The sequence below is a fragment of the Natrix helvetica genome (genome assembly GCF_964273705.1).
Source record: "Natrix helvetica genome assembly, chromosome: 1".
In the NCBI taxonomy this organism is placed as follows: domain Eukaryota; kingdom Metazoa; phylum Chordata; class Lepidosauria; order Squamata; family Natricidae; genus Natrix; species Natrix helvetica.
Genome location: NC_138548.1, coordinates 197,833,127 through 197,845,182, shown reverse-complemented (window position 1 = coordinate 197,845,182; position 12,056 = coordinate 197,833,127). Strand labels below are relative to the sequence as shown.

Sequence of the window (12,056 nt, the reverse complement as noted above, 5' to 3'; positions counted from 1 at the left end):
ATATGGACACAATGGGATAATAGCTTTCCCAGCACAATTTTGTGGGTCTAAATTTAATGGAGGGAAAGAAGCCCTCCACACACAGATCTGCCGATTTTCAGCAGCAGTCTTGTGGCAACAACAAGAACCTTAGGATAAACCTTTCTCTTCCCCTTTGTAGTTGCACATACCCTTCCAGTGGTCTTTGATAAATCTTTATAAGGCCCCGGAGAGTGTACCTCCATTGGTTCATTATGAGGTATCATTAAGCTGGTGATATCCAGTTACACATTGCCATGCTGACTTAAATGGGAAATGTTAAGATCCTGACTCAATGCTGGAGATTTTGATGAAATGAAGCCAGCAGAGCTTCAATCAAAACAAAACGAGGCCATCTGGCTATGTCTGCTGCAATAGTTGCTGCTGTAGATGGAATAAAGGGAGCAGATCCATGAGCTGAGTGTTCTCTTAAGCTCATAGCTGCTGCTTGATGGCTAGGTAAGAGCTGTGGCCAGAAGTCCCTTGGTCTAGCTTTACCTGATGAATCATTCATGGCCCTGGAACTGGAGGATCTGGCAACAGTAATTATGCCTCCTCTCCATCTATGGATACTATTGTAAAGTGCATGACAAGGGGCTATATTTGAAGATTACTCAGAAGCTGCAGCTAGTTCAGAATGCAACAGCGCCCATGCTGAAGGTTGAGAGCAATTATGGCAGAATTGCATCTCTTTGTTGAATGCTGCATGGCCTTTCTGCCAGTAGGCTTCTGGGTACAGTGCAAAGCATAACTTCCTTCTCTGGGCAGAAACAACCAGTTTAATATATTTGACCTGGATGGGAATGTTGCAGGTTCCTACATGAAGTAAGATTGGCATGGCCCTGGGATAATGTTTCCTGGTTATGGGGTAACCAACCTAGGGAAAAGTCTTGCAGTGGTGACTACAGTAGTGATATTCTTGGCATATTTTTTAAGCTGCAAAGTTAGAGGTATTGTGCAGGTCTTTGCAAGTGGAAATTGCCTTCTACTGGTGTTTTTGCCTGATGGTTGAAATTATATCCGTAATTGATTTGATCCTTATTAAACATGTTTTTATCTCTATTGTTTCATAGTGGTTTTTTAGTAGGATCTTGGGATTCTAGTGGTATATATGGTAGGTAGATAGGTAGGTAAGTAAGTAGATAGGTTGATTGACTGACTGTATAAATCAGGGTATTAAAATAATTTATTTATATTTCATCCTTCTTAACAGCCCGTCTCTCTAACATTCACAATATTATTGGGAATATTTACCAAAGACAATATGATAATATAGTCTAAAGAGTTGGTGATATATATAATAATAGTGGTACAAATGGAAATAAATAAGGGATTCTATGGATTGGATAGGGAGACACTCGCCTCGATACCTAGTCCATAGATTGAAAAGACCTCACAACTGCTCATAATGAAGAACTTCAGTCTGAACTGTTTAAAGGCTGTTCCTATGTGAACTGATATATAAAGCATTTCCTCTGAATTTCTGTAAGCTCCAAGAGACTAGACAGATAGTTTTCTAAGAAAAATCCCTCTCTTGTGACTGCCTTCCTTTTTTATCCTTGTATCTTCAGGGCAAATTCTATAGCTGCACAGATGAGGCCAAGCATACCCCAGTTGAGTGCAAGTAAGTATAAAATCTGCTCTAATAAGAGTACCTGAGTAGGAGACTGATAAAGAACTCCCTGTATCATCAGTGTTGTAGCTTTGCACTGAAATAACTGAATAAAAAAAATGGATTTGATCTTGGTCCTGCCATATTCCCTTGATTCATTTTAGGACCTTTTGTGAGCACTGCTGATTCCAGCAGATTCCAGTAGTGCTACTGTTTACTACTAGTAGCAGAATGACAAAAACTCAATTCATGCTTATATTAATGATTGGTCCCCAGGTATACTTGTAGTGAGATCAGAGCTGGAAGCTAAAATTTAATGACTTAATTGCCAGATAATTGCATATTCTTTTTAGCTCTATTACATAAATACTTGTTTGTTGTTTGTTTGTTCTATATTTAAATTGCTTAAAAGCAATTTGCAATCATTTTAAATGTACAGTTGCAAATTCAATGGATATGAATAATCTACTATCCAATTGATTCAAAACTACCATATTCCTTCTTCTGTCCATTTTCCATTCCTTCTCTTCCTCCCAAATCCAGAGGCACGTTCATTGTGTACAAGGATGGGGATGTGGCTCACCCAATGGTGCGTGAGCGCATGTGGCTCAACAGTGACTTCAACTTTGACAATGTGCTGTCAGGCATGATGGCTCTCTTTACTGTCTCCACTTTTGAGGGATGGCCAGCGTGAGTTACTCTGTAGAGGTTATGCTCAGAGTATATGCATATCTATTTGATGTTTGCCATTCCCCGATGTCTTAACATTTTTCATTTTAAGCAGCTGTTTAGATAACTTCTTGCTTAGCTCAGAAGTGTAGTAAGAGAATGCCCCAAAATGAGGGGTAGTTGGTGTTTTTTCATCCTCTCTTCAGGAACAGAGATAGATGTATGACTACAAAAACCACAAAAAAGAATTCTCTCCTCTCTTTCCTTCTTCCCTTTGCCTCTTTGAATACTCTGCCACCTTTCTATGGTTATAAAAAAGACCATGTTTGATTAAACCAAGAGGATGGAAGGGCCCCATTGAGGTATTCCACGTTTCACAAGCAGATATAGACAAAGTGCTAGAGGCTTCAATAATTTAATTGAATCCTGATTTTTTTCCCCTCTAAATCCAGCCTTTATTATTTTTATAAATAACTCTTTTCTGTGCTTTTTGTAATGTTGCTTATCCCAGAGTGGGTATGTATGTAAGTATTTATTTATTTTCCTGACAACCTGAATCCAGAGGAATTGGGTCATCAGTGAGAAAAGAGCAGTAAGAGTGACGTTAAATTGTTCAGGCTGAAAATTAGGTTGCAGGATGGAATTGCATTGGTTCCTTCTGTTTCTTGAGCAGATATGCTGAGTCAGATGTGGGACATGTAATATAAGATATCCGAGCAATATCTTACATCCTGAACTTATTTGGAACCTTGAATTCAATCAATCCATCTTTATTTAGTTATAGACCAGCAGATAACCCTGAATTCTGTAATTCTTGGTTTGAAACTTTTCTGAAGAGAGAAAATGCTCACGTCTTTTGGGACTTTGAGTATGTTCTTATTGATTGCAGGACTCAGCCATCATGCTTTGTCCTGACCATTCCTCAAACAACAACTAGAAATAATGGTTTCTTCTGGGGTTCTAGCAATTAAGACAAGCCATGACCCCAGTTTGGAGTGTTGTATCCACAGTAATTGCTAAATGCTTCCACAAAGAATTACAAGCAGGGCAGAATGTCTTCCCCTGAATCCCCAGTGTCCAGTCCTCAGGAGTATTCTTACCATGGCATTGATTGAAGGTCTTCAAAAAAACTCATTTCTAGGGAAAAAATCCGGGGAAAGCTACGAAACAATAGAATCAAAAGGGAGAAAAAAGATTGGGAAGATAAAATATAGAAATTACAAAAACAAGAAAAAGCAAAAGCAAAAGCTAGGTGAATGGGTGGAAAGAAGAGAACATAAAAGAAGTGAAGTTTCTGAGAGACCAAGAGAAAATGGTTAGGAAAGAAGGAAAGAAGGAAAAGAATTTATCAGTAGAATAAAATGAAATATGTTAACATTGTTAATGGTATGTAGTTAATATGATATGAGGGAAATAGATTAATACTATTAATTGTGGATAATTACCTAAGTGAAATGTTTATTATACAAAAATTAAATCTGAGGATATGTGTTATCTATAGTAAAATAGAATAACAGATGAAAATGAAATGTTAAATTTGATTAATTTGGAGGGGCAAATAATGATATTATTTATTAAGAAGAAATTAAACTTAAGATGGAAAATATGGAAAGAAAATAATACGGCTGAAATTGGAAATAGAAATATGATGTAAAATGAATGATACGTATGAGAAGATGTTAATTGGGAAAACCCCGGCAACACTTTGTTTATAAAAGAAGTCAAAATATGTAACAAAAAAATTAAAAAAAGAGTTTGTTTTTTAAAAAAACCATTTCTTTTTCTCCATTCCTGCTATGCACCCTCTTACACTTTCTTTGCCACCATCTAATCTATGCCAGGCTCTTGTACAAAGCTATTGATGCCAATGCAGAAAACCAAGGACCAATATACAATTACCGGGTGGAGATCTCCATCTTCTTCATTGTCTACATCATCATCATTGCCTTCTTCATGATGAATATTTTTGTGGGCTTTGTCATCATCACTTTCCGGGCCCAAGGAGAGCAGGAATACAAAAACTGTGAGCTGGACAAGAACCAGGTAGCATTCCAATACCCAACTCCTTGGGTTTGCTTGTGAAATAACATTTCAGATTCCATTTTTCCCTTCTCCAAATGACATTGGCTTAGTCCACCTTTCCCCAACTTGATAATCTTTATGTTGTGTTGGGATTGCAACTGTAAGAAAGCCACATTGGCTGAGAATTCCGAATATCACACAGTTCCATCATATTTAGAACGATTAGTTTACTCCCATAATTACTCATTCACAGTGATCAAGGACTTTGCCATTCTACGTCCCATTCACCTACCTTTAATGGGGATCAAATTACTATTTCCCTCCTCAGTTTTGCCATTTGTACTGAGAAGAATGAAATCATTCTCTCCATTTTTCCACACTGAATAAAAAATACTTTTCATTTCTGAAGTATTTTGTTTTACCCCTATGTATTAATTGTTTTTGTTCTGAGAACACTCCTTAATAAATACAATCCAGTATTCATCAGGTTTAGAATGCATTCTAATAATATACATTAGTACAAAAGTGTTATCATTGGGAAAAGGAGATGGAGTTTGAAAAGTCATGCATGTTTTATTACTTGTATTTATTTATTGAGGGAGAATATACAGCCATAGCAAATTGGAAAAAGTAGCAGTCATGTGAGCCATTTTGGGTTCCTTTTATTAAAAAAAGGCAGAACAAAGGAAAAAAACACTATAGTTAGGTCTTCTGATTTTTGAAAGTAACAAATAATTATTTTTGCAATAACTTTTTGGTATGAGGTCTGATCAGAGTTTTTTGTTTCCCGTGAATTGCTTATAACCAGATCACCTAATAATAATTCAAATCCAAATAACACCTATCCCGCAATAACACCCCTCATAACAGAATAAAGAACAGGAAAGTGCAGGCATATTGTATTTGGAATTTTGTCAGTAGATAACAGTAGACTGTTAGTATGCAGAAAGAAATGGCATCAGGAATTTCAGCACTCATGGAATGACATATACCAGTCTTCTTCATGTGTATTGGAGCTTTGGTTTACAAAATTAGAAAATGTTGCTTTAGGTTGTGAATACTGTTGAGGCTAGCAGCTCGTGGTGTTGCTGAAGAAATGTGCAAAAGATTTGGTGGGGGAGTTCTCTCTTACTGCTCAGCTGAATTGCTTTCTTTTTCTTTTTCCGTAGCGGCAATGTGTGGAATATGCCTTGAAGGCTCAACCCTTACAACGCTATATTCCAAAGAACAAATATCAGTACAAATTCTGGTATATGGTCAATTCCACTTGTTTTGAATACATCATGTTTGTACTAATCCTGCTGAACACTATTGCTTTGGCTGTACAGGTGAGAAGCATCATTTATAGTGCCACAAATCAAAAGGCACTGCCCAGTTATTTCCTTTTTAAGGGAAAAAAAATTAGAAATGGTGGGAATAGATAAGCGGGTTACAAATAAATCTATGAATAAGGCCCATCGCTTTCTGGAATGAATTCATGCGGTGAACCTTTAGATTAAAAATGGGATCCAAATGCGTACAGAAAAATGCAGTCATGTTATCACTACTGTAATAAGATATGAATAGAAATACTTATTTTCAGTAAGATGAATAGACAAACATAGTTCTAAAATAAAGATGTAAAATTAATATTTGGGGCCTCAGTAGTGAATGTAATGAATTGGTAAACTATGAGAAAATTCACTCCAGGCCATATGAAGAAAGTGGAGATACTGGAGGTGCCCCAGAAATTGGGGATTCAGCTGCAGAGCAGCAAAATAGAGGACAAAAATAAGGCCATGGGATAATCTGCACAAACCTATATGTGCGTGACTTTAGAACAAGAAGGAAAACTCTAAAGAACCTAGGAAAGATGATCATTTGAGTCCAGCATTCATTCTTATTATAAGGAGATTCTCAACAAATCCCACTTGAATCACAAGATTTGCAAAACTCTCCTGTATTATTCATGCCTTATCTCTTCTTTCAGCACTATGAACAATCAGAGCCTTTTAATAACGTGATGGATCTGCTCAATATGGTGTTCACGGGCCTCTTCACTGTTGAAATGTTTCTGAAGATTATTGCCTTCAAACCCAAGGTTTGGGAGTTTTGCAAAAGTAAACACATACCATAACTCCAGAACACTTTGATCAAGACCAGGTTATCACTATCAAGTGTTGAAGGATTTTCATTAAGAGACTTAAAAGATTACTTACCTCAATCGTCTGCATCATATATAACAATTTGTTGAGAGGAACTCCTGTTACAAGTTTTTAAATAGAGCTACCTTTGGAGGACCTCCTTATTCCTGATGGTGCAGTGTTCAGTCCAAGAAAATGCTAACATTCCTTCCAATATGCTCAGTTACTGCTGCAATGTGAGAAGGGGGGTGAGATTATTTGCCAGACTTTCAGGTTCTGGTAAATATGTGGCTTTGCCGATCTCTAGAACCCTCCACTTTTAAACTTTGCATGTAAAAATGCTTTTATTTGGTGCATATTCTCTTCAGGAATTTAGGATATCCTTCTAGATAGACATACATCTTTGCATTAAATTCTGAAGTATTCAATATTGCAGCACAGGAGCCTTTTCCCAACATACATTTTTATACTTTAAGATTACACTTTCAAGCAGAATAGGTGGTGGTGAAAAATGTGTCATTAATGCCTTTTGGTTTTTAGACCAAGCCATGCCAACAACTCAGGCTGGTTAATAATGCTGAATAAGATATTGTGCCTGTACCTTCCCCCACCTTTCAGTCTTGAGCCCCAAAGGACAAAATTGATCTGTCCAGGATTGAATTTTGTTAAGATGGTAAAAAGCTTCTGGAAAGAGAGGGTTATGTTTCCTCATTGTGTGCCCTTTCTGGCTTTTCTGCAACATGAATAATAATCTGAAGCAGGAGCACTACACATCTGAAAAATCTTAAGAAAGCAGAGGCTCTGCCAAAGATTGGGCTTCAGTTATTTTGACGTTATATAACCCAAACTCTACCTTGAATTTTGCCTAAGGGAAAACAGAGGCCAAACCGTTCTAATAGGACAGGCCCCTGCTATTTTTGCTCAGTTAGATAAAATAGGTGTGGGTGGGTGAGTGGATGTGAATTAGTTCTGACTGGCTCCTTCTGGAGGTTTTCTCTGTTGTTCTCTTGCAGCACTACTTTGTTGATGCCTGGAATACCTTTGATGCTCTGATTGTGGTTGGGAGTATCGTAGATATTGCTGTTACTGAAATCAACGTGAGTGATCCCCAGTATGATACCTGTCCCATAGAAGCTATCTGAGCGGTGTCGAAGTTCATTTGCAGAACAGCTGTTGAAAGAGGCAGAATATGTCATACTGCATGCTTATTTGATTGATTGATTGATTGATTGATTGCTTTTTTTTATTGAAAAAGTTTTATTCAAACATATTTTCCCCCTTTAAGCCCCCCACCATACAGTGTGAATCCCATACAGATACTATACCCCCTCCCCTCCCCCCAGCCCCCCCTAAAAAAAGGAAATTCAAATATTATACCAATTATTTTACCCCCTCCCCTCCCCCTGTCTAAAAGTAGATTACTCATACACATATTGTACCCCCTCTCTTCCCAACAATCACAATATAAATTTCTCTTAGAATAATAATAGCCCATCAATCCCTTCTTCTAGGTCGTCCCTGAGGCCACTCACTTGTGGGGTGCCACAGGGGTCGGTCCTCTCGCCTCTCCTGTTCAACGCATATGTGAAGCCGCTGGGTGAGATCATCCGTGGTTTTGGGGTTGAATACCACCTCTACGCTGATGATACTCAGCTGTATATTTCAACCCCAAACCACCCCAACGAGGCTGTCGAAGTGATGTCCCGGTGTTTGGAGGCCGTCGGGGTCTGGATGGGGGACAACAGACTCAAACTCAACCCCTCCAAGACCGAGTGGCTGTGGTTGCCGGCACCTCGGTTCAGCCAGCTGACTCCATCGCTGGCCATAGGGGGCGAACAGTTGTCCCCTGTGGAGCGGGCGCGCAATTTGGGTGTCCTCCTTGATGCCCGGCTGTCAATGGAGGACCATGTGACAGCCGTGGCAAGGGGGGCATTCCACCAGGTTCGCCTGGTGCGCCAATTGCGCCCCCTACTGGACCGGAGTGCCCTGCGCACGGTCACTCATGCGCTGGTGACATCTCGCCTGGACTACTGCAATGCTCTCTACATGGGGCTTCCCTTGGGACGCATCCGGAGACTGCAGCTGGTTCAGAACGCAGCCGCGCGGGTTATTATGGGAAGCACTCGTTACTCCCACGTAACACCTCTCCTGCGCGAGCTGCACTGGCTACCTGTAGCCTTTCGGGTGCGTTTCAAGGTATTGATTACCATCTTTAAAGCGCTCCATGGCAGAGGACCTAGTTATCTGCAGGATCGCATCCTACCACACACGTCCCTGCGACCTATCCGCTCACACAGGGAGGGGCTCCTCCTGGTGCCGTCTGCCAGGCAATGCCAGCGGGCGACACCTAGGAGTAGATCCTTCTCTGTGATGGGCCCAACCCTCTGGAACGACCTCCCCCCAGACATTCGAACCACCACCGACCTCCGCTCCTTCCGGCAAAAGTTAAAGACTCACCTATTTCAATCAGCTGGCCTGGCACCGTCTTAGTTTTACCTCCCGGGATTTATTTATTTTAATTGGGTTTTAAGGGTTTATAGGCTTTTAACGTATTATATTTATTATTCGATTACAGTCTCATAACCTCCTTCACCAGTATTAATTTAATTGTTTATGTATGTATTTTAGAATGTATTTTAGTGACTGTACACCGCCCCGAGTCCTTTCCGGGAGAGGGGGCGGTCTATAAGTGTGAATAATAAATAAATAAATAAATAAATAAACTAATTTAACATATATAAATCATAATATAAATTTCTCTTAAAATAATATTTCATTAATCCCATCTTCTAGTATATTTATACATATATATTACCCCACCCTCCACCCTAACCCACCCCCACCTCCCATTCAACCCCCCCCCTTGACTTCCACTATACACCACTCTAATGATTCCAAGCATCCCATGTATTATTTACTCTAATCAACTATCAGTCTAAACAATCTTAGCTAAAGGCTACATAATACCTCCTAGTCTGGTACTTATTCTGTATATAATCAATCCATTTTGCCCATTCCTGTGTATAATTCTCCTGCTTCTGATCTTTTAAAAAAGCTGAAATTTTTGCCATTTCGGCAAACCCCGCCACTTTCTGAGTCCATTGACCAATTGTCGGTAAAAAATCTTTCTTCCAATGTTGCGCAATCAGCAGCCTAGCTGCTGTGACCATATACAGAACCAATTTTGTTTCCCCTTTAGTAAGATCCTTAGCTATACCCAGTAAAAACATTTGCGGAGTAAATTGTATTCTTTTTTTCAGTACATTTTGCATAACCCACCATATTTTTATCCAAAAAGCTTTAACCTTGTTACAAGTCCACCATACATGAAAAAAGGTAGCATCTAGACACCCGCATCTCCAACATTTTGGCTGAACATTTGGGTACATGCATGATAATTTTTTAGGATCTAAATACCACCTGTAAAACATTTTATAAAAATTCTCCCTTAAATTCTGTGACTGTGTAAATTTAACATTCTGAACCCATATTCTTTCCCATGTTTCCAACATAACAACTTCACCAAAATTCTGAGCCCATTTAATCATACAATCCTTAACCAATTCACTTTCTGAATCTCTTTCTAACAGTACATTATATATTCTTTTAACTTGTTTTGGGCCAGTCTCTTTTATCTGCTTAATCAGATCCACTTCTTTGTCCATAAAACCGACCCTTCGATCTTCTTCCCATCTCTTCTGTAGCTGTATATAATGTAACCAATTTAAAACAATTCCTTCTTCCAACAGTTGTTCCAAAGTTTTTAACTTCCATTCATCCCCATCAGCGATAAGCACATCTTTGTATAAACAACCCCCGAGTGACTTAATCATAATCCCCATGGTGTCTGCAAGATCCAACCAAAGCGGTATTTTATAATCCCAATTGGGCCGGTGCTTCTTCCATACTCTCATCAGGGCACTTCAGAGAACGTGATTGTTGAACACTTTGTCCACCCTGTCTTCATAAAAAAGATATGCATGCCATCCCAGAACAAGATCATGGCCTTCTATATTCAGCAAATCCATTTTTGTTTTCCCAAACCAATCTGCTACATGCGTTAGTACCGCAGCTTCATAGTACAATCGAAGGTTTGGGAGTCTAAGGCCACCTCTTTCACGAGTATCTTGCATAATCTTCATCTTTACTCTCGGTTTTTTCTCCTTCCAAACAAATTTATTTAATGTTGCTTGCCAATTTAACAAAGTTTTATCTGTTTTAAGCACCGGTATCATCTGGAATAAAAAGATAAATCTAGGTAGAATGTTCATTTTAATTGCTGAGATCCTTCCAAGCAAAGACAATTGTAGCTTTTTCCATACTTCAAGGTCTTTCTGGATCTTTTGCCACAACACTTCATAATTATTTGAGAAAAGTTTTGTGTTTGATTCTGCAATTTGTATTCCTAAATACTTGACCTTGGAGACTATTTCAAAGCCTGCTAAACTTTCAAATCTCTTTCTTTGAGACTCTGTCATGTTTTTAACCATCATTTTCGTTTTGTTTTGATTTAGTCTAAACCCAGACACCATGCCAAATTCTACTATAATATTTTTCATCTGGATTATTGATTTCAAAGGGTGTGAAAGGGTAACAACCAGATCGTCGGCAAATGCTCTAGTTCTATATTCCTTTTGCCTAATAGTTATGCCATCTAAGGATTCTGAGTCCCGAATTGCGTTCAACAAGACTTCCAAAGTTAAGATAAATAACAATGGAGATAATGGGCAACCTTGTCTTGTACCTTTTTGTATCTCGAAAGTTGTTGACAGATTTCCATTAATAATAAGTTGTGCATTTTGTTGCTGATAAATTGCTCCAATCGCCTGCCGAAATCGTGGTCCCATATCCATCTTTTCCAGAGTCTTGGTTAGAAAATTCCAGTTCACTCGATCAAAGGCCTTCTCTGCATCCAAGAAGACCAGCGCTGCCGAGATCTGCTTATTCTTATCAAGATAGTCAATTAAATCTATGAGTTGCCTTACATTCTCCTTCATATGTCTGCCTTCAATAAATCCTGCTTGATCATGATGAATAATCTCTTGAATAACCGGCATCAATCTGTTGGCTAGTACCTTAGCAAATATTTTATAATCTGTATTCAGAAGAGATATCGGCCTATAATCTTCTGGTTTCTTAGGGCCCTCTTTATCTTTGGGTATTAATGAGATAAAAGCCGCTTTCCATGAGGAGGGTATTTTACCGCCTTGCTGTATGTTACAAAAAAGTTGTGTAAGATATTCAATCATTTCCAGTTGTAAAGTTTTATAGTACATTGCAGTCAAACCATCAGTCCCTGGAGCCTTTGCTAGTTTAAGTTGGTTTATAGCTAAAGTGATCTCATCAGCAGTTATCAGACGTTCCAAATTTGCCTTTTGAAGCACAGATATTTTAGTAACTCTTTTTTCTTCCAAAAAATCATCTACTGACTTGTTCTGTATATTATCGTGTACATATAACTTAGCATAATAGTCCACAAATGATTTTTTAATCAAATCTTGTTGATATACCGTCTTCCCTCCATACTCAATTCTATCAATAATTCTATCATTCGTGTTCCTTCTCAAAGTATAAGCCAACCACCTACCAGGTTTATTAGCGTTAGCAAAGGT

General features: G+C 38.7%; 1 protein-coding gene across 1 annotated transcript in view; it reads left to right on the top strand.

Moving 5' to 3' along the window:
- The window catches only part of CACNA1F (calcium voltage-gated channel subunit alpha1 F), a 71,134-nt gene that overhangs the window by 36,078 nt on the left and 23,000 nt on the right, over positions 1-12,056 (top strand). The window contains exons 28-33 of the mRNA XM_081967959.1: positions 1,590-1,642; positions 2,174-2,320; positions 4,141-4,342; positions 5,491-5,649; positions 6,291-6,401; positions 7,458-7,541. Coding sequence (XP_081824085.1) covers positions 1,590-1,642; positions 2,174-2,320; positions 4,141-4,342; positions 5,491-5,649; positions 6,291-6,401; positions 7,458-7,541 — 756 coding nt within the window. The remainder of the gene's footprint in view (positions 1-1,589; positions 1,643-2,173; positions 2,321-4,140; positions 4,343-5,490; positions 5,650-6,290; positions 6,402-7,457; positions 7,542-12,056) is intronic.